We start from the raw sequence: 19,805 nt of genomic DNA on the forward strand, positions 1-19,805 counted from the left end.
CACATGCATACTTTTCTTTTTTCCTCAGCCAGTTGCCTACAAAGTGCTCAGCTCTACAGAACACAGCTTACACACAAGTCACACATCAAATCCTGGGAGATTTTTGGGCCAGTAGAGAAGATGGACTTGTCTAAAATACCAATTTGCATCATATTTGCATCATGGCCACTTGAACAAAGGACCTGAGATGGCTTATAGATAGTAAAGGGTTACTTTAGGCCAGGCAAGGTGACATGCACCTGTATAATCTCTACGTTGGAGCCTGAAGCAGGAGAATTAGGATTGTGAGACCACCTTGGGATACAAAAACGGCACTTTTGTCTCAAACACAAACAAAATCAGGCTTATAAGATGTCTCAGCAGGTAAAAGTACTTGCTTCCAAAATGTTTCCCAGAGAAAAAAAGAAAATATCTCAAAAGAAAAGACCACTTGCCTGGCATGGTGACGCGCGCCTTTAATCCCAGCACTCAGGAAGCAGAGGCAGGTGGATCTTTGTGAGTCTGAGACCAGCCTGGTCTACAAAGTGAGTTCCAGACAGCCTCCAAAGCTAAGAGAAACCTTGTCTCAAAAAAAAAAAAAAAAAAAAAAAAAAAACCACCAGAGACAGAGAGAGAAAGGGCTGTAAGAAAGCTGTAAGAGCTTAACAAGCCTGAGCCACTGGCTGAGCATTTATAGGTAAGCATTTACGTCTCTGTATTGGTTATTTGGGAATGAGCAATTGGGACAGGAAAACTACATCTACTTTTTTAGATTTTGTAGAACCTTGTGTTTCCTGAAGTTACCGATTTTTTAGGATTCATTTTAATTATGCATATGTGTGGCTGTGTGTGCACCTAGCTGCAGATACCCACAGAGGCCAGAGGAGGGTGTTGGATCCTTTGGAGCTGGATCCTTTACTAGCAATTGTGAGCTGTCCAGCATGAATGCTGAGAATCAGACTCGGTCCTTTGCAAGAGTAGCATGCACTCGTAGAATTGTTTTAGGTGCCCTGGGATAGGGTCTTGCTAGGTAAATCATGCTGACTTCAGCGTCACTATACTCCTGCCTCAGCGCCCCAACTGCTGGGATCACAGACGCACCATACCCAACTATTGAGAAGTGGCCCAGCCCACAGGACACAACCTTGCCTAAGTCTCTCTGATGTCCCCAGTTCCTGTTAGGAAACCCGCCCGTTTCTCCCTATGAATCCTGCCGTGAGATCTAGTGAGGAAACAGGAAGTATCTGGGGGTGTCTCGAGGGCTGTGGGAAGAGCAGTCTTGCCCAAGCACAGGACCTGGTGAGGTTGCAGCCGTGATCCCCAGCTCTGCCCTGCAGCTTTATCTCGGATGTTCCAGGTCTCTCTAAGAGTGCCAGGGGTGAGAAGAGAACAGCGGAGATCCAATGCCCTCGTCTAATGTGGACAGATGTCCTGCCCTTTGGCCCACAATACGCCATGGAAGCCCTCACAAAGAAACCCTGAATCAAGACCCCCTGAATGTGGGTGTCAGTGAGGAGGCCTAGGTAATCTATTGAGCCTTGGGTCAGTATTTATCCTGGGTATACAAAGGGACTTTGAACTCCCATCCAACAATGAGGGATGCACTCTCACCCTGAACTCTTGGGGGGAGGGTCTAGGCCCTGCCCTGGATCAAATGACAGACTATGGACACCCCCATGGAGGGCCTCACCCTCCCTGGGGAAATGAGGGGATATTGGGGGGGGTTGGTGGGAGGGCACGGGAGGAGGGGGAGGGAAATGGAGAGGGACCTGGATTGACATGTGAAGCAACCTTGTTTCTAATTTAAATTTAAAAATAAAAAATATACAAAGGAACCCTGAGAAGTTACTTTACAGCTTGGACATCAAAGTACCAGGGTTTTCAATGAGCTCCAGGTTTCTGTAGACCCCCATAAAGCATCCTATCACAAAAGCCTTTTCCTCATTGAGAAAACCCAAGTAAATAGAGGTTACCATTCCAACACCGCAGAAACCGAGGCGGGAGGATCCTTAATTCAAGGCCAATCTGAACTACATAGCAAGACCCAGTCTTAGAGGGAAGAAAAAAAAGGTGAACATAAACCCTGAGTGGAGGGCTGGCGAGATGGGTGAGTGGGTAAAGGAGCCTGCTACGTAAGTCCAGCAACTGAGTTCCATCCCTGGAATCTACATGAAGATGGAAGGAAGCCGGGCGTGGTGGCACATGCTCAGCACGCAGGGGCAGAGCCAGCCCAGTCTAGGTAGTGAGTTCCAGGACAGCCAGAGCTACATAGTGAGACCCTTCTCAAAAAACAAAACAAAACAAAAAACCTGACTGTCCAGACCATTGCAGCTTCTGGAGATGCTAACACGGGAGGCCGCAGACTTGAAGCAGGCTCGGACTGCTTCGTAAGGATGAAACTCAGTGATGGAGCTGGACTGGCAGTTTCAAGGCTCTGGGTTCAATCCCCATGGACACTAAGGAAGCAAATAGAATGCTGGCTTCTGAAGTTTTCTAACTGAATCCAGAAGTGCAGGGACATCACTGGAGAGAAGTGAGGACATGATTCGGTGCAAGGCTGGTAAGTGAGAGCGGAATGGTATCAGCTGCAATGGCCAGAAACCATATCGCTGTGTACACGCTGTCTACATCTGCCATGGGAACAGACCTGTAACCCCAGCCTTGGGCTGAGGCAGAAGGATCGTGAGTTCAAAGCCAGCCTGGGCTGTGCCAAGCCCTGCTTCCAGAAACAGACAACAAGGATATACATGTACCATTGTTGTGATGAGCTCTTTGGAAAAAGAGATAATAGAGCAGACATCATTCTCTATAAATAACGGGCTCCTTTGTGTCAGTACTCACATTAGAAAAACACATACTGCCTGAAATAGATCTTCCATGGGTAAAATCCATACAAATGTAAGTTCAAAGTTCTGCATGGTGAGACATCCCTGTCACCCTACCACTCAGGAAGAGGAGGCAGAAAGATTAGGAGTTCAAGGTCAGTCTCGGTTAGATATCAAGTTCAAGACCCTACCTCAAAAAACAACACCCTATGCTTACACACACACACACACACACACACACGACTCCTGGTCACTGAGAGGCCTCTGTTTCCACAGTGTGGAAGGCCTCCATGGCTTCAAGAGCAACCCCTTCTGGTGGGTCAAACCTCAAGAGAGAACCCCCTGTGTTAGTCACTATGACAGTGTTCTCTTCCTGAGACACGATGGCTCTTGGATTTGACAAAATAAGCCCACTGGGTGTCCGAATAAGAATCTGCTCTTGTCCCTGAGACAACACTTCCTGGCACATGTCGGAAATTTCCGAAGCCAGGGCTTCCCCCACAGCAGCCACAGTCTCGGGCTCTCTCTGGCCATCTGCCTCCATCCTGGGGAGGAGCTGGCTGACATCCCCAGCTTCGCTTCCCACAATGGGGTGCCCCTTAGCGGACGATGCTCCATCTGGTACAGGGTGCTGGCCTGGCTCCCGCACAGTCTTGGAAGCTCCAGCAGCTGGCGGGACAGTCACAGGCAAGATGCTGTGGAGTGGAAAGGCTGCAGCCTCTTCAGGCAGGGCGTGGCGGGGGCTGGCCTGCTGCCCTCTGAGGTGGGGCTGGCTCATTTCTCTGATGTCTCCCGCCTCTGCATTTCCCCATTCTCCAAGAAGCAGGGACTCCACTCCTCCCCCTGATGATGGGGTACCACAGACACCAGTGCTTCTTTGGACGGCCCCAGAATTCTGCTCTACAGAGTGTTCTGGAACATTCTCTTCAGAAAACCCTGGCATCTGGGCTGGGGACAGCCCTCTGGGCTCTGCTACCTGGGAATAAAGAGCTGACCTACTGACATCCTGACACAGAAGATCAGGGTCTGTAGAGCCACTCCTGGCTTCAAAGTCTGCAGATGCCATCACCAAGAGCTGCGGGCCTGCAGACGATACACGTCTGCCACTTGCGGTAACCATCTCCCCACGGCTTCCTTCATAGCAGGGAGAAGGGTTCTCAATGACTGCACGGGCAGAACCTGAATAGTTCAGAAAAACAACAGTCACATGCCCATCACCACAATGAGCTGCTCCAAATGAACTTTCGTCAAAGAAGCAGGAATGCAGGTTCTCTTCCATGCTTGGGCTGGGCAGTGGGATTTTATTGGCTACTGTATCTATTCACAAAAGTATGTTTTCGTATTCTACCGTGCTCCAAGAGAATTTAGGAAGCTGACTTCATTGAATGAATGAACAGTGCTCCCTTTCTGGTGGGGAGCCCAAGGGTAAGAGAGGCCTTTCAAAACAGATCCACAGACAACCCCACCCAGCCCCAACCCTGGAAAACCTGGAAGGTTATTTCAACATAACCTTCCGGGTTCCCAGACAAGAGACCCGGTCTTGAGGTCAAGGGCCCTCTCACTCAGCCCCAGGGATGGAGGACATATGATACTGAAGGACCATTTGCTGGGAGGAAGCCAACTGTACGGTGACTAAGGGAGAGGCAGTGTCCCACACTGGTGCCAGAGGTTCACTGTTCCCACGGAACACAACCGCACACAAGTTCTGAAATGGGCATGACTCTTCCACTGAAGGGCTTAGCATCAGGCCAGAAACCAGAGAGGCCTGTAAGTCTGCACAGGCATGTGACTATTGCCAATACTGTATTCCAAAGTACCTCGCAGACAGAACCTGATTGCAGCCAGAACTAAAGGGAGAAAGTCTTCCTCTCAAGTTAGATCTCATGTTCAGTGCAGTCATGTCCTAGATGCTAAGCCACACATACATGTGTCCTTGGGACCCATCTCTGCCCATCCTCTCAGAGCAGCCTGGGTCTACCTGCCTGCGACACCACTATGAAGTGCCTTAGTCAATAAAGGACTCTAGGAGACCCCAACGCCTCGTGACATGGGCATGACAGACTGTTGGAAGGTAGGGATAAAACCCCAAGAGACTAGAGGGTACTCTCAGATTAGGTCAAAGGGGTACCCCACCCCTAAAAATGATGGCCCTGTGCATCTGTGCCTTCTAGTAGGACCACTGAGTATGGGGCAACCCACAAGATAAATGATTTACCCTTGCTGGTGGCTGGGGCGCTTGAGGACCCAGGCTTCTGCTGGCATCCACTGATGGCAGCAGGACACTCGGGGACATCTGCTGTCCGAGCCTTCTTCACTGAGGCCAGCCCCTCCCCTGTGACCTACGGAGAGAAGACTCCCTTATCTGAGAGCAGAAGAGAGAGCAGCCTAGAGAGGCCAAGGAGCTGCAACGGACAAGGCCAGATGCTGAATCCAACACCTCACAGATGTCCACACACACCACTCACCACCACAGCCCACGCCCGCTCCCTCTTATGTCCACTGGCCTCCTGCAGCTTCTCCTCCATCTCCTGGCAGGAGCACTCAGGCGCACTGCTTGGGTGCGTCTCTTTCCTCCTCAGGAATTCTGTGATTCCTAACGACCTGGCAACCTGCGGGAAAGGGGAGAAATGAACTTCGCTTAGAGCACAGCATGCCAAGTGTCAATTCCTGCCTATGCCTGAGTAGAAATCCAGGAGGCTCCTTTGTCCAGTGAGGTGCAGTTAACAAGGAGGAAGATGACAGATGCAAAGTCATGTGGAGCCCATCACCAGCTAGCTAGCAGGATCTGTCCGTGCTGTTAGTGTTCAGACATCTGTACTGGCCTGCCTGTGGGTTGTGACAGGACACGCCCTCAGCAGTTGACACTAAGAGTACCACCTGAGCCTATTCACCATGTTCCCTTGTAAAGGGGTCCTGACCACCTCCCATCCTCTCTTTCCCTCTATTCCTCTCTCTCTCTGTGTCTCTCTCTGTCTCTGTCTCTCTGTGTGTGTCTGTCTCTGTCTCTGTCTCTGTCTCTCTCCCCACCTCTCTCTTCTCTTCTGCTACTCCTGTCCCCAGAGACCGGTCTCCCCTCTCTCCTCCCCGTTTTCCCATCTGCCCAAGCTCTGTCGAATGGCATCTTTCTCTCCTGTATTGACTTTACAGTTACAAGTGGAGGTGGAGCTGAGTCTCTCTCCTCAGTGCCGTGGCTGCCTTACCAATGCTAACGCGACCAAGGTTCCTTTCTTGACAGTTGTTGCTCTTTTTTCTTTCCCCTTCAATCCTTTTTTACTTTTTTGAGACAAGGTTTCTCTGTGTAGCTCTGTAGACCAGGCTGGCCTTGAACTCACAGAGATCTGCCTGCCTCTGCCTCCAAGTACTGGGATTAAAGGCATGTACTACCACCAGCCAGCTTCCCTTTCAATTCTTACTGGACTGTTTTCTCCCTTACCACCTCCTTACACTCCCCTCTTCTGGTTCTGTGAGTTTCAGGTACCCGGTTTCTGTGATGCTCAGTGTGGCTTTATATATATAATATACACACACATACATGGAGGGCACATTTGTACCTATGTACATATATACCAAATGTAAAGGAGAACACCTTTCGGTGTAAGACAGAATGAGGACCAGCAGGAAAGACAGCAGAACACGACTAATGAAGAAAATTGGGCTTTGTAAGGGTAGCACTGCCCAAGCTGAAACCCCAGCCACTGTTCTAAAGTACACTTAAAATGAAAATAAATCACAACATGAGTGACTGTTGTCATCTATGGAGAATCTGCCCAAGGCTTTAGCAAACTAATCTAATGTTTATAATAACATAATTTAAAAAATCCAAAACCGCCAGGCGTTGGTGGCACACGCCTTTAATCCCAGCACTTGGGAGGCAGAGGCAGGCGGATCACTGTGAGTTCGAGACCAGCCTGGTCTACAGAGAGAGTTCCAGGACAGCCTCCAAAGCCACAGGGAAACCCTGTCTCGAAAAACCAAAAAAAAAACAAAACAAAACAAAATCCAAAACCTTGTTAAGAATATATTCAGGGGAGCTGGAGAGATTGCTCAGTAGTTAAGGGCACTGACTGCTCTTCCAGAGGACCCAGGTTCTATTCCCAGCACCCACGTGGCAGCTCACAACTTCTGTAACTCCAGTTCCAGGAGACCTGTCATTCTTACATCAATGCACATAAAATAAAGTTAATAAAGTATCTAAAAAGACTATATCTAGCCGGGCGGTGGTGGTGCACGCCTTTAATCCCAGCACTCGGGAGGTAGAGGCAGCACTCGGGAGGAGGATCTCTGTGAGTTCGAGGACAGGCTGGACCGACAGCCTCCAAAACAATACAGAGAAACTTTGTCTCGTAAAACCAAAAAAAAAAAAAAAAAAAGACTATATCCAGGGGCTGCAAATGCAACTGAGTTGGTAGAGCACTTACCACTTACCTCCCATGTGCTAGGCTGAGTTCAATTCCCAGTACCACATACAGGGACACGGAGGTAAATACCGGTTCAATTCCCAGTACCACATACAGGGACACGGAGGTAAATACCGGTAATCTCAGCACCCAGGAGGTAGAGGCAAGAAAATCAAAAGTTCAAGGTTGAGGCTGAAGAGATGGCTAAGTAGTTAAGAGTATTAGTTGCTCTTCTGGAGGACCTGGGTTCAATTTCCAGCTCCCATATGGAGGGTAGCAACAATATATAACCCCAGACCCAGGAGACCTGATGTCCTCTTCGGGCACTGGGCACCCATACAGTACACAGACATACACTGTGCTTGTAGGACATGTGTCACTGTGACACAAACCTAGACATATCCAGGAAGAGGTAATGTTATTGAGGAAATGTCTCCACAGAGTTAACCTGTAGGCAAGTCTGCCGGGTGTTTTCCTGAGTCGGGGTTAATGTGGAGAGCCCAGGTCACTGGAAAAGTTGTCCTGGATGGTATGAGAAAGCGGGCTGAGCCAGCAGGGAGCGGCGCTCCCATGGCCTCTGCTGCAGTCCTGCCTCTAGTTCCCTGCCCCAGCCTCCTCAGTGGTAGACAGAGTCTGAGTTACGAGCTGAGATAAAGCCTTTCCTCCCGGATTTCGGTCACAGTGCTTTATCGGCTCAGTCAAAACCCTAACTTGTGCAGACAAGACACCTACATACGTAACATAATTTTAGAGTCCCTCAAGATGGCACCTCATCGTTGTTTATCTCCAGGGGCTCCTGAGAATGCAGGCCAGAGCTCCTGAGGTAATCCTGACACAGTCTCTTCACCACGCCATACAACTCTTCAAACTCCTTGTACACGGCCGGAAAGAAAGGCTTCGCTCCACGACTTCTCTCAACCTTTGTGAAGGTGAAGATGAGCAGAGTTTAAAACGAGGCAATGGAAAGCATAGGCTAACCCTGGAGACAGAGGGAGCTGAGGTCCTCACTCCAGGGAGTGGTCAGTGGTCAGTGTTTCCTTCCCTTCCTAGTGGTGCCTATGTATGCCACCAGCACGCCCAACTCCGAGAGTTGGGGATGGGATGCCAGAAAACAAACCCCTAGGGTGAAGGCCACAACCCCTGGGGTTAGGGTGGTCCCACAGGGAGTATACAGTTGGCAAAAGGGCACCTTCAGCTCCTAGGGGCACATCCTGCCACCATGGTTTTCCCCACCTACTGTTGTAGTCAAATGAGTGACACAGACAGGTTCTGGGTGCCAGAGCTGTCTTCAGCTCGTCCTAGGGAAGGAAAGCAAGTCACTCCAAATGGCCTGGTGTGTTCCCAAGGTAGTAGGCAGCCAACTCACGGTGTGCTCAGGCTAACCCTCTAACTAGGGAGTCCAGCACACGGTGTGCTCAGGCTAACCCTCTAACTAGGGAGTCCAGCACACGGTGTGCTCAGGCTAACCCTCTAACTAGGGAGTCCAGCTCAGGCTAACCCTCTAACTAGGGAGTCCAGCTCGGGCTAACCCTCTATCTTGACCTACTGCAGGGACTCACCTTCACCACAAGAAGTTCGCACAGGGTCACCACCTGAGCCAGCTGAGGCAGAACCAATTCCACCAGCTCCTCCCGGCCACACTGCTGGAGAGCCTGCCGGAACAAAGAATTGGCCACCTGTATCTGGAGTTGGTGTGATTTGGGCAGAAAGATCTAGAATCCGGCTGTACGCAGTTGCACACTGTTGTCCAACCACAGAACACCATGGTCGGGTCTAGCTTCAAACACGGTGCACCACAGGAGAAGCGGATAACTATGAGCCTCTGGGGATCAGGTGCAGAGGGGAGTCACACGGCTGCAGACAGCACCCAGGACCTGGCAGGCAGGTGGGAAAGCAGCCCAGGCTAGGCCAGGAGAAGCCCAGAGACTTAGATTGCCGTCCAGTGGTGGCATATGGAAGGAGATTATGCTGTTAGAAGTGGGGTGTTGCTGTGTTGCCTAGGTTAGCCTCAAGGTCTAGCCTCAAACGGGCCCCCTGCCTCAGCCCTCTGAGTATTACAGCATCGTAGTACCTGGTTCTGGAGGGGGTTGGGCAGGTGGTTGTGTAGGGAGAGGAGGGTGTGGCTGGGTCTGAAGGGGGCACAGCAATGGGAGGCAGCAGCATCTGATGAGCAAGAGATGAGGACTCGTACAGGGAGGTGAGGGAGAACGGGCGGGGAGAGCCTATCAGGTCCAACATGGGGATGTGGGTGGATTGGGACGGGGCAGGGAGAAGACAGAGGTTGAGCCAGGGGTAGTAGTTTAGCTTGTTAATCTCAGCACTCGGAAGGCTTGAGGTAGAAAGCTTGGCAGGGCCAGCCTGGGATCCATAATGGGAGTTTAAAGCCATCCTGGACTACAGAGTGAACAATTTGTCAAAAACCTAAACAAAAACAAGAGAGAGGAAGGGAGGAGAGGAGGGGAGGGATGAAAGACAAGAAGGACTGGAGCTTCTAGCTTGAGCACAGCGGCCTCCGTATCCCCCGTATCCCAGCGCCAGGCAGGGTGCCAGCTTGTGCGCTCTCCACACACGGGAGACCGGACAGTACGCAGGTGCCTATGTGCAGAGTTTTCTTTCTTTTGGGGGTTGGCTTTGGGGGGATTGGTTTGGGGTTTGTTTTGTTGGAGGAAGTATTTTACTACATAGCTCTGGCTGGCCTTGAAGGCTCAGAGATCTGCCTGCCTTTGCCTCAAGAACTAGGACTAAAGGTGCATGCTACATGCCCAGCCACTGGAGAGTTAGGAGAAGACAGTCTTGTGTTTTCAGCTCTGTGATGTGCAGGAAAGCTGGGTTTATTTATTTATTTATTTATTTATTTATTTACTTATTTATTTATTGATTTATTGGTTTTTTTGAGACAGGGTTTCTCTGTGACTTTGGAGGCTGTCCTGGAACTCGCTCTGTAGACCAGGCTGGCCTCGAACTCGCAGAGATTCATCTGCCTCTGCCTCCCGAGTGCTGGGATTAAAGGCGTGCACCACCAACGCCTGGCTAGGAAAACTGGTTTATATGGTGTTACCTTGCCATGACTTAAACTCTGGGCAAGTGTTGATGGCAGTCATCTCTTTAGTGTTAGCCAGTGAGAACATCCACCTGGCAGTTTTGTCAACCGACAGGTTTGACTGTCACTCCCCCTACTTCCTGCCGGAGTGACAGCTATATCTAGTTTGTACACACTGCCCCTTCATAACCAGAGCTGGGCCTGATATGTTATGGGCGCACAGTTCATGTACAAATAGATGTGAACTTCTTGGGGGGATTCTCATCTAAGAGTTGGAGTGGCCCTGCTCACAGCAGCCACTCAGCTGTAGGACAGAGATGGTGCTGTCAGGAGGGCAGAGTCCCACTGCAGTCACTTTGCCCAGCCTGGGCCAGTCTCACTGCCCTGACAAAAAATAACCTGAGTTTAAGTTCCTGCCCTGCCTCCTGCCTGCAGCCTCCCTGGGCACCTTGCTTCCCTGGGGTTTCGGCTGCTCATCTGTTAGGGCGGAGACCACGGTGAAATCAATGACAGGAGGCTGACGAAGCAGAAACCAGGGAGGGAGAGGGGCTGAGCTGCCGTCTCTGAAAATGCTCTGTAGATGGTACTGAGTCTAATGCCAACCGCTAACTCCAAAGGTTCTCTCTCAAGTCTCTACAGTCAGTCACCCAAGGTTGCAGGACACCAGGGGAATGGAGCAAAGCTGCAATGTGTAATGCCACATGTGCCTAAGACACGGTCTAGGAAGACCACTTTCTAGAAACCCAAGTCTTAGTCACTGAGCCACCTCTCCAGCCCCATGGCCTGGAACTCTCCACCTCCTGCTTCAGCCTCCCTCTAGCATGCACCACTCCACAAGGCTTGGATGCTGGGGTTTTACTTTTAACTGCAGAAAGCTGACAGAGAGCCAGAGATGGTGGCCCAGGCCTGTAACACCAGCACTCGGGAGACTGGAGCAAGAAGACTGAGATCAAGGCCAGCAGGGGCTATGCATTGTGACCCCGTTGTGAAACTGGAGGTAGAGAGAAGATAGTGGGGAGTTGTTACATCCTGGACCAGCCGACTCTGAGCACACTGTACCAGAGCAAGTTACCTCCTGGAGCTGTGCTCCCCTGGAGACGCTCAGCCTTGAAGGTGCAGCAGGGTGGCTGTTTGGCAGCACAGCTCTGCTCTGCGGGAGGCTGGCTGTGCTGAACTCTGCCTGGCTTGCCCAACTTCCATTCTTAGGGTCTAGGTATTTCTCTGGTCTCAGGAGAGCCGGGGGACTTCTACTTTCTGGTTCAGGTACCACTGTCTCTTCAACTTCAGCAGGCTGACCATTCTAGACAGTGTTGCACACCCAAGAATAAAACAAAATGAGATTTTGAAAGATCATGCATCATATGCCATCATGGAAACCTTAAAGCAGAAGTGTCCAGTCAAATGCAAAGGACTTCCTACACTGTTTTCCTTTAGTAACACTCTCTAACCAGGCCCTCTAGGCCTCACTGCAGCACCTCACGTAGGAGTGGACATTAAGAAAATGTGCAGGGGCTGGGCATAGGGCGGAGCCACCCGGGCTTTGAATCCCAGCACTGGGGAGCTACAGCAGGTGGATCTCAAAAAAGAAAACAAAATGTACAGGGCCAGGGAATGGTCCAGTGGCAGAGCACTGCCTGAAAACAGAGGTCCTTAAGAGCAGTGCTCATCAATAAGAGTAAGTGCAAGAGGAGGAACGGGAGGAACGGGAGGAGGAGGGAGGGGAGGAAGAGGGAGGAGGCGGGAGAGGAGGAAGGGAGAAGGAGGAGGGAGGGGAGGAAGGGAGGAGGAAAGGGGGAAGAGGAAGGGGAGAAGGAAGAGGGAGGGGAGGGTGGGGAGAAAGGAAAGGAGGAGGAGGAGGAGGGAAGGAGGAGGAGAGGAGGAAGGGGAAGAGGAGGAGGAGAGGTAAAATGAATGACACTCTTAGCACAGAACTGCCCAATGTGTGCATAAAGAAAATGCGGTTGTAGCGTTGGCACCAATGCTAAAGGCATGACAGCATCTTTAAACCCATCACAAGGCTGTCTCAGGGCTCTACCTCCAGGCCCCAGTACTCATCCCTGGGCCCAAATGTTCTGTCCAGACCCCAAGGTACTAATGTTAATCAAACAGTAAAGCAGCCTAACCCTACTTTAGAAACTGCTGGCCCACTGCAGGGAGAGTGGCAGGCCCTATGGGTTATGCCCCAAGCCTGGCCTTTCCCACATTCCTCTGCCACTGTTATTAGTCAACCAGATCTAGACAGCCACGGCCATGTCCCCCAAATGTTCTCACCAAGTAGGGCCACGGACAAAAGAATCTACCTCCCACTCGGGTCTGGGACCCTCAGGATGTGGGTCCCGAGCCCCATCTGACACTGTTAGGATGTAACTGAAGGAGGATGGGGGGAAAGTGCAGAGATAAGGGCTCCATCACCGACAGAAACGTTACCTGCGAGGTTCGCCAGGCTGGCTCTGCCGCTCCCGTACAGAGGGCAGCTGGTGTGGACAGCGCCGGGGAAGCCAGGCCTCTGGTCTCTGAGGCGGCGCACCCCAGGGTCAGGCTCCCATTAGCTTTCTCCGACAGCAACACCTCAGGCTCCAGGTGGCCATGGCCTGGATTGAGTTTAAAATGCCTTGCCAGTCCCCCCTTTCCTATGTATGACTTTTCACAAGTCTGACACTTAAAGGCCTTGGGCCTCAGGGCACAGCCCTCAGTGTGGAAGAGGCCCCGCCTCTCAGTCCCCTCTTCCTCCTCGTCCACGCTCAGCTCCGAGTAGTCGTCGGAATCTGAAAGGTGCCCATCTGCTAAGTCCTCTGTTTTGATGAATTTGTAATCTCTGGCTTTATATTTGGGAGGCCGGGATATCCGTCCAGACCGTGTCTTCACCTTTAAAGATGTCTTCAGTTTTTCGGTGTGCACTGTATGCCAGGCGGGAATGAACAGACACGCTGAGCTGGATGACACAGGGCCCACTGCAGGCGGCCCAGAGGCTGCCAAAGGGTTCAGAGTGACCCCAAGCCCATTTGCAGCCTGAGGGGCCTTGACTCTCCTTGAAGGGACTGGCTGAAGGGCTGGCAGTGGCTTCTGTCCAAGCCCCCGAGGAGCAGGGGGCTGAGGGGACCTTCTGAGGAAGCACAGCTGTGAGCCAGCCCTCCCCAGGGCCTGCACCCTGAGCAGCTGAGGGCCCGAGACACAGAGCCCCAGGCTGGAGCTGCTCCTAGGTGGCTCACTTTGTCTTGCTGTTTTAGGTTGGATGGTGGCCAGAGGGGGCATTGGCCTTTCCTTACTTTTTGTGTCACCAGATGTCACTTTGACACAAATGGCTTCAAGTTGCTTAAACACAAAAAGAAAGCGGGGGAAAAAGAAGAGAGACATTACATTTCCCAGCATCTGTGCTGCCCTCATCCCCACCACCCAACAGTTGTGAGTTACCTAAAGCGGGTGCAGGGAACCGAACTTGGATCCTTTGAAAGAACAGTTCACACTCTCAACCACCGAGCATCTCTACAGCACACCCCCACCGTGTGCCAGTGTGTGTGTGTGTGTGTGTGTGTGTGTGTGTGTGAATGTAAGCTGTGTGTGGCAGGTGCTCGAAACTGCCAGAGAAGATCAGACCCCATGTAACTGGAGTTGTTACAGGTGAGTGCTGGGAACAGAACTGGGTTCTCTAGACGAGCATAAGACATTCTTAACCACTGAACCAGCTCTCCAGCCTTTTTTTTTTTTTTTTTTTTTTTTTGGTTTTTCAAGACAGGGTTTTTCTGTATTGTTTTGAAGGCTGTCCTGGAACTCACTCTGTAGACCAGGCTGGCCTGGAACTCACAGAGATCCTCCTGCCTCTGCCTCCCGAGTGCTGAGATTAAAGGTGTGCGCCACCACCGCCCGGTTCTTTTTCTTTCTTTCTTTTTTTTTTTAATTCAACAAAAACTGTGTATGCTCTTTGACCTAGTAATTCACTTTCTGGATTCTATTTTTAAAAATCTTAACTGTGCAAAAGTATGTAGGTTCTAGGTTTGAGGTAGCACTGTCTGCATAGCCGGCCACCAGAGGAAAGTGCTGCCTTCAACAGCGTTCCACAAGTACTTACTGAGCACTACAAAGGGTAGCCATGTGTATAATAGCAAGGAGCTGACTGGGAAGAGGCCAGGAGCAGCAGGAGAGAAAGGTTCCCGTTCTTGCAGAACAGAAATAACTAGCATTTTTTTCCAGAGGGAGACAGACACCATCCAGGCCATGGTTCATTCCCTCAGCACAAATTAAAACTCAGTGGTCATTTGGTATTAAGGGGCGGGGCTATCCTGTGCACTGGAGAATACTGGGTGGTGTCCCTACCTTGACCTAGCAGATGCCAGTAGCATCTCGCAGGTGTGACAAAGTTTGTTTCTCCAGTGGCTGGGGACGCAGCCCCAATGGTTTGAGACTAGCACACCCTCTACAGACCCAATCCACCAGCAGGAGGGAGGCTGGTTAACGGTGTCACACGGGCAGAGCTGCCTTGCAGTCAGGCTGGAGTGCCCCATCTGCATGCCTGGTACACTATTACAAACAGCAGACCCTCTTTGCGATTATGGCCTATGAAGAAGTGTGTAGAGTAGGTGCAGATGTCCCATGAGCCCACAATTCCTGCACTGCCTGTAACTCAATGAGAGCTAGTTTTGCTGTGCACATCTTTAAGAACAATGCGCACACACTCACACACACACATCCTTGTTCTAGGGGAACTGCTCTAATTTATTGATCTGAAGCCCTGACAGGCTTACCATGTGTGCTAGTGGATGTAGCACTTGTTATTTTGATTTGTGTCTATTTCATTCAGCATAAGTCTGTAAATCCCTCTGGTACCCACTTATGAACATTGGCTAAGCCCTGGTCTCACCCTGAGGTCTCCCTGGCCCTTCGTCAAGCCCTGCAGTTCTGTAAGATTGTCTCTCCTGGGGCAGAACCCCCAGACCCATCTTTTGAAAAGTTTCACTGATGATTCGAAAAGTAAACAAGAGTCTCCGGGGACAGGTCAGGCAGATAATAATGTCACGGTGACAGAACAGAGGCTGTCCCCAAAGAGATAGTCTCTAAGGTACTTTGAAGGTTGCAATGACTTCTGTCGGGCATGCCAGACCCTTTGGTCTAAGGGAAGACAGGTGTTTTCATGGAAGCATGGAAATGGGCACAGTGTTGGTGGAACTGAAGAATTTCTATAGGGTAAGAGCAAGGGAGGTGATGACCAGAGTCCCAAACTACCACAGGGGAGTGTGCTCACCCGCTTGTACTTCTGGGCCACTGTCCCCATGGTGAGTCCCAACTGTACCCTGTACACTGACTGTCTTCTGCTGAATTTCCAGTCAGAACCCATCTCTGCAAATCCAGCTCAGACACTGCCTTTTCAACACTGACTGGTGTTCCTCGACAGAAACTACTTCCTTTCTTCTGAAGGTATTCAGTTCTTGTATCGGTGGGTTTTGGCCTTGGATGGATAGTGTCTGGGTCATGCTTCATTTCTGACGAGTTCACAGATCCCTTAGGAGCAGTTCATATCTGCTTGGCCTTTGGCTTTCTGTGGTACGTTTAGGCTGAAAGTTATCCAAAGGCCACACAGGTATATTTAGCTATCACCATCTCCGTTAGATCAGCTACCAACCACAATTCTATCAAGCTAACTCTAAGTCTGCTTTTATTTAATGGGAATTATGTTACTACCTCCTTCCAGAGCTGTCCTATCAAATTCAAAGTTGTGACCACATTTAGCAGTGTGGCGAAGATGTAGGCTCTAGAGACACTGAGCATAGTCACTTAACCTCCCTTGGGCTGGTTCCCCAGGGGCTGGAGGTAAAGCTCAGCTGGTAGTGTTTAACCACAGAGTAACCTTGAGTTCAGTCCCCAGCACTGCATAACCGTGGTGTGTGATGCCCGCATCCTGGAGCATGTTGAGGAAGTATTAGAAATTCAGTCAGCCGGGCATGGTAGTGGCACACACTTTTAGTCCCAGCACTTGGAAGGTAGAGGCAGGAGGATCTCTGTGAGTTCCAGGACAGTCAGAGCTGTTACACAGACAAATCCTGTATCAAAACAAAAAGGAAAGAAATTCAAAGTAATTTTCAGCTACACAACAAATATGCAGCCAGCCTGAGAAATAAGACCTAATGTCCAATAAACAAACAAAACAAACAAAAAACAAACTCGGTTGCTGACGCCCACGCCACTCAGAGAAAAAGTTTGGCACAGGGTAGAGGCACCGTGACAGGAGCTGTCACTCCATGGAGGCTGCACTAGCAGGGTGTCAGATTCTGACTCAGCCGTGATGTCCAGAGCCTGCGGAGAGCCGCTGGCTTCCACCGCCACACACAGAAGCATATCTAGGGAGCCACCCTTCCTGCAAACAGGGAAGCCAATGGCCAAAGAGGGTCGTTCACTCTTCTAGAAAGTGCTGTGAGGCAGTCATACTGCCTTACCAAACTCTAGCAACACAGGCCTCCAGTCTTTTTCTTTAATTTAAAAAAGTTTATTATGTACGTGTAGGTCAGGGGACGACTTTGTGGGGTTGGTTCTCAGCTTCCACTTTTCATGGGTTCTGGGGATCAAGCTGAGGTTGCCAGGCTTGGGTGACCTTTACACACCAAGTTCCTTTACCAAGCTGGGCCATCTTGCTGGTTCAGCTGTCCGGACTTTTTTTTTTTTTTTTGATTTTTCGAGACAGGGTTTCTCTGCATTGTTTTGGAGGCTGTCCTGGAACTTGCTCTGTAGACCAGGCTGGCCTCGAACTCACAGAGATCCGCCTGCCTCTGCCTCCCGAGTGCTGGGATTAAAGGTGTGCGCCACCAACGCCCGGCTCGGACTTTTTATTTTTTATTTAAACTATTCCCTCAACCGACTGTCCAGTCTGGATAACCAATTGGAAGCAAGCCTATACAGCCTACCTCAAAGCCAAACCCATGCTGAAGACTGCTGGATTCTACTCCCTACCCTATATATTCTGGTGGAAGTAGCTGTCTCTTTTGGCAATATTGAAGTGAGATATGTTTTGTCATTTCCAATGCCAGCCGGTAAAGGGGATGTGTTTTCACTCCCGGCATGGGGTACCTGCAGTTTCGGGGGCTATCTGGACCCTCCCACTCTCCCAACAGCCTCCGTGTGTTGATCTGCTACTGTATCGGACAGACGCTGGGGTTTGCAAAAGTCTACAGCAAACCTCCAGGGAGACAGCTTAGCTCCGTCCCAGGTCAGGCCAGCGGCCGCTGCGTTCCGGCAGAGCTCGCTCGGATGTCAACTCTTCATCTACTCAGCGGGGGGCTCCAGCGTCAGGGCTACGGAAGCCCCCACTAGGAAGTCCTCCCTCGTCACCCCCAGAACGTGTCTTATGCTATCCTCTGGGCGCTGGAGGATACGCTCGCTTGACCTTAGTGCAAAACCCGCCACACGACCGGTGCTACGTGAACACTGAACCAAGGGCAAAGGCTGATCAGGGGAGCGAGGGGGCTCGGAGGGACACGGGGCGGAGGAGGCCGGAGGATGCCCCCGAAGAGGGCCGAGCGCGCAGGTGCGTCACCGCGCCGTCTCCACGGGGCTGGGCCGGGGAGGACCTAGGTTCCGAACGCCGGTCTCTCCACCCCCCGCGGCGCCTCACCTGGGGCGGCAGCAGGCGCGGGGCCCTGGCGCCCGGTCCCCGCTGCAGGGCGGCCTGCTGGGCCGCGTCCCGGAGCCGCTGCGCCGCGTCCTGCAGCACGAAGGGCGGTGGCTGCGCCCGAGTCACCTGCTCCAGGACCCGCCGCAGCTGCTCGGGGTCCAGCGGGGCCACGCGCACGGCGCTGTGGCTCTGACCGGGAGGAACCGAGCCACTGCGGCCGCCATTCCCGGGCTCCGGTTCCGCGCCCGCCATGGCGGTCGAAGCGGGGACTCGAACCCGCGTCAACTGTGGCGGCGGCGCGGAAGTGCGTCACCCGGGAAAGAGCGGAATCTACGAGTGCCCCGCAGGCCTAGACACCTCCGAGGCTCGGAAGCGGCTGTTCTTAGTTGCCACCCCCTCGCGGAGGACGCCGCGGCGGCCTTAAATGGTTCGGTCCTCAGCTGTCACCGGCTCCGTGACGATGTCCCGGTGCGGTTCTTCCTTGTTCCAGAGACCCCGACCTACACCAATCCTTAAATTCAAACGTCTTCCTCACTCCTGCTTTTATGCGGTGCTGGGGCTCCAGCCATTGTTAGGACAAATACTCCACCAAGTTAAGATTTAATTTTTTTCGTGAGTTCCAGGACAGGCTCCAAAGCTACAGAGAGAAACTGTCTCGAAAAAACCAAAACCAAAGGGAAAAATTTCTCTCTCTCTCTCTCTCTCTCTCTCTCTCTCTCTCTCTCTCTCTCTCTCTCTCTCTCTCTCTCTCTCTCTCTCTCTCTCCTCTCCTCTCTCCTCTCTCTGTCTGTCTGTCTGTCTCTGTCTGTCTGTCTCTCTCTGTCTCTCTGTCTGTCTCTCTCTGTCTCTGTCTCTCTCTCTCCTTCTCTGTCTGTCTGTCTGTCTGTCTCTCTCTCTGTCTCTCTCTCCTTCTCTCTGTCTGTCTGTCTGTCTCTGTCTCCTCTCTGTCTGTCTGTCTGTCTCTGTTTCTGTCTCTGTCTGTCTGTCTGTCTGTCTGTCTGCTCTCTCTCTCTCTCTCTCTCTCTCTCTCTCTCTCTCTCTCCTTCTCTCTCTCTCTGCTTCCGGGCCCCCTGCTGTAACCCTGACTGATCTCGAGCTCGTGCCGATCCTTCAGTCTCGGCCTTCCAAACACTTACTGGTAGTAGCGATGCGTTGCAGACTGGCAGCGCTGCAGGCTGAGTTTGCAGTCTTACAGTTTACTGAACTGAAGATAGTCAGCACAGTAAGGAATTTCGGGACGAACCACTATGGAGCGCAGCTGGGGTTCATCGTGTACCAAGGTTAGCATAGATTTAAGAGCAGGGTTACGGGAATGAGAGATGCTCTGGGGAGACTGAGGCACCCAGTATGTCCGGGGGCTTCTCCAGAGGGGGCTGCACAGCTTAAATGTCTGATGGGTAGCCATACATAAAATCTGGTGGCTCTCAAGTTACAATCCAAAGGGCTGCTCGAGGAAACCTTTTCCCCTCCTCGATAAATGAGTTTAGAAGGTGGCTCTGGGTGACTCTAGAAGGCCTAGAGGGTGTCGAGACAGGGTTTCTCTACGTAGCCCTGGCTGTCTTAGCTCCCTCTGTAGACCAGGCTGACCTTGAATTCGGCCTGCCTCTGCTTTGAGTGCTGAGATTACAGTCATGTGCCGCCACACCCAGCTCTTAGCATTGTTATTTTAAACCTTTCTATATAGAAGGAATGTTCTCTCTGTTAGCAGCCTTCAGTAATTGCTGTCGATTATGAGATGCTTGTCTCCCAGTTGGCGAGAGGCTTTACCAGACTCCAGAGAGAGGAGCTCTTTTCCCTTCTCATGTCCCCTCAATTTTACCCTGCCTCATAATGGGACTATAAAGTTTGCTTTTAGTTTTTTTGCTTTGTCTTATGTGTATGGTGTTTTGCCTGAGTGTATGTCTGTACACAACTTGTGTTCCTGGTGTTGTGATTTAAGGCAGCACTAAAAAGAAAGACGCCATGTG

General features: G+C 51.4%; 1 protein-coding gene across 1 annotated transcript; it reads right to left on the reverse strand.

The window, feature by feature from the left end:
* Positions 1–1,753: 1,753 nt before the first annotated feature.
* Positions 1,754–18,476, reverse strand: Znf839 (zinc finger protein 839). Its single transcript, XM_040742452.1, has 8 exons — positions 17,839–18,476; positions 12,669–13,553; positions 11,314–11,541; positions 8,761–8,853; positions 7,971–8,120; positions 5,270–5,413; positions 5,020–5,143; positions 1,754–3,983 (listed from the first exon to the last, which is right to left on the reverse strand). The coding sequence occupies exons 1-8, from the start codon at positions 18,088–18,090 to the stop codon at positions 3,055–3,057; spliced, it is 2,805 nt and encodes a 934-aa protein (XP_040598386.1). The 5' UTR covers positions 18,091–18,476; the 3' UTR covers positions 1,754–3,054.
* Positions 18,477–19,805: the final 1,329 nt, after the last annotated feature.

Source organism: Mesocricetus auratus, unplaced genomic scaffold, assembly GCF_017639785.1.
Source record: "Mesocricetus auratus isolate SY011 unplaced genomic scaffold, BCM_Maur_2.0 Super-Scaffold_15014, whole genome shotgun sequence".
NCBI lineage: Eukaryota > Metazoa > Chordata > Mammalia > Rodentia > Cricetidae > Mesocricetus > Mesocricetus auratus.

Coding starts and splice junctions, on each gene's coding strand:
- Znf839 (XM_040742452.1), bottom strand. CDS start 18,090: ATGGCGGGCGCGGAACCGGAGCCCGGGAATGGCGGCCGCAGTGGCTCG. Junction 8,854..11,313: donor GGGGAGCACAGCTCCAGGAG/GTAACTTGCTCT, acceptor TTGTTCCGGCAG/GCTCTCCAGCAGTGTGGCCG. Junction 5,414..7,970: donor TGGAGATAAACAACGATGAG/GTGCCATCTTGA, acceptor CCTTTCCCGCAG/GTTGCCAGGTCGTTAGGAAT.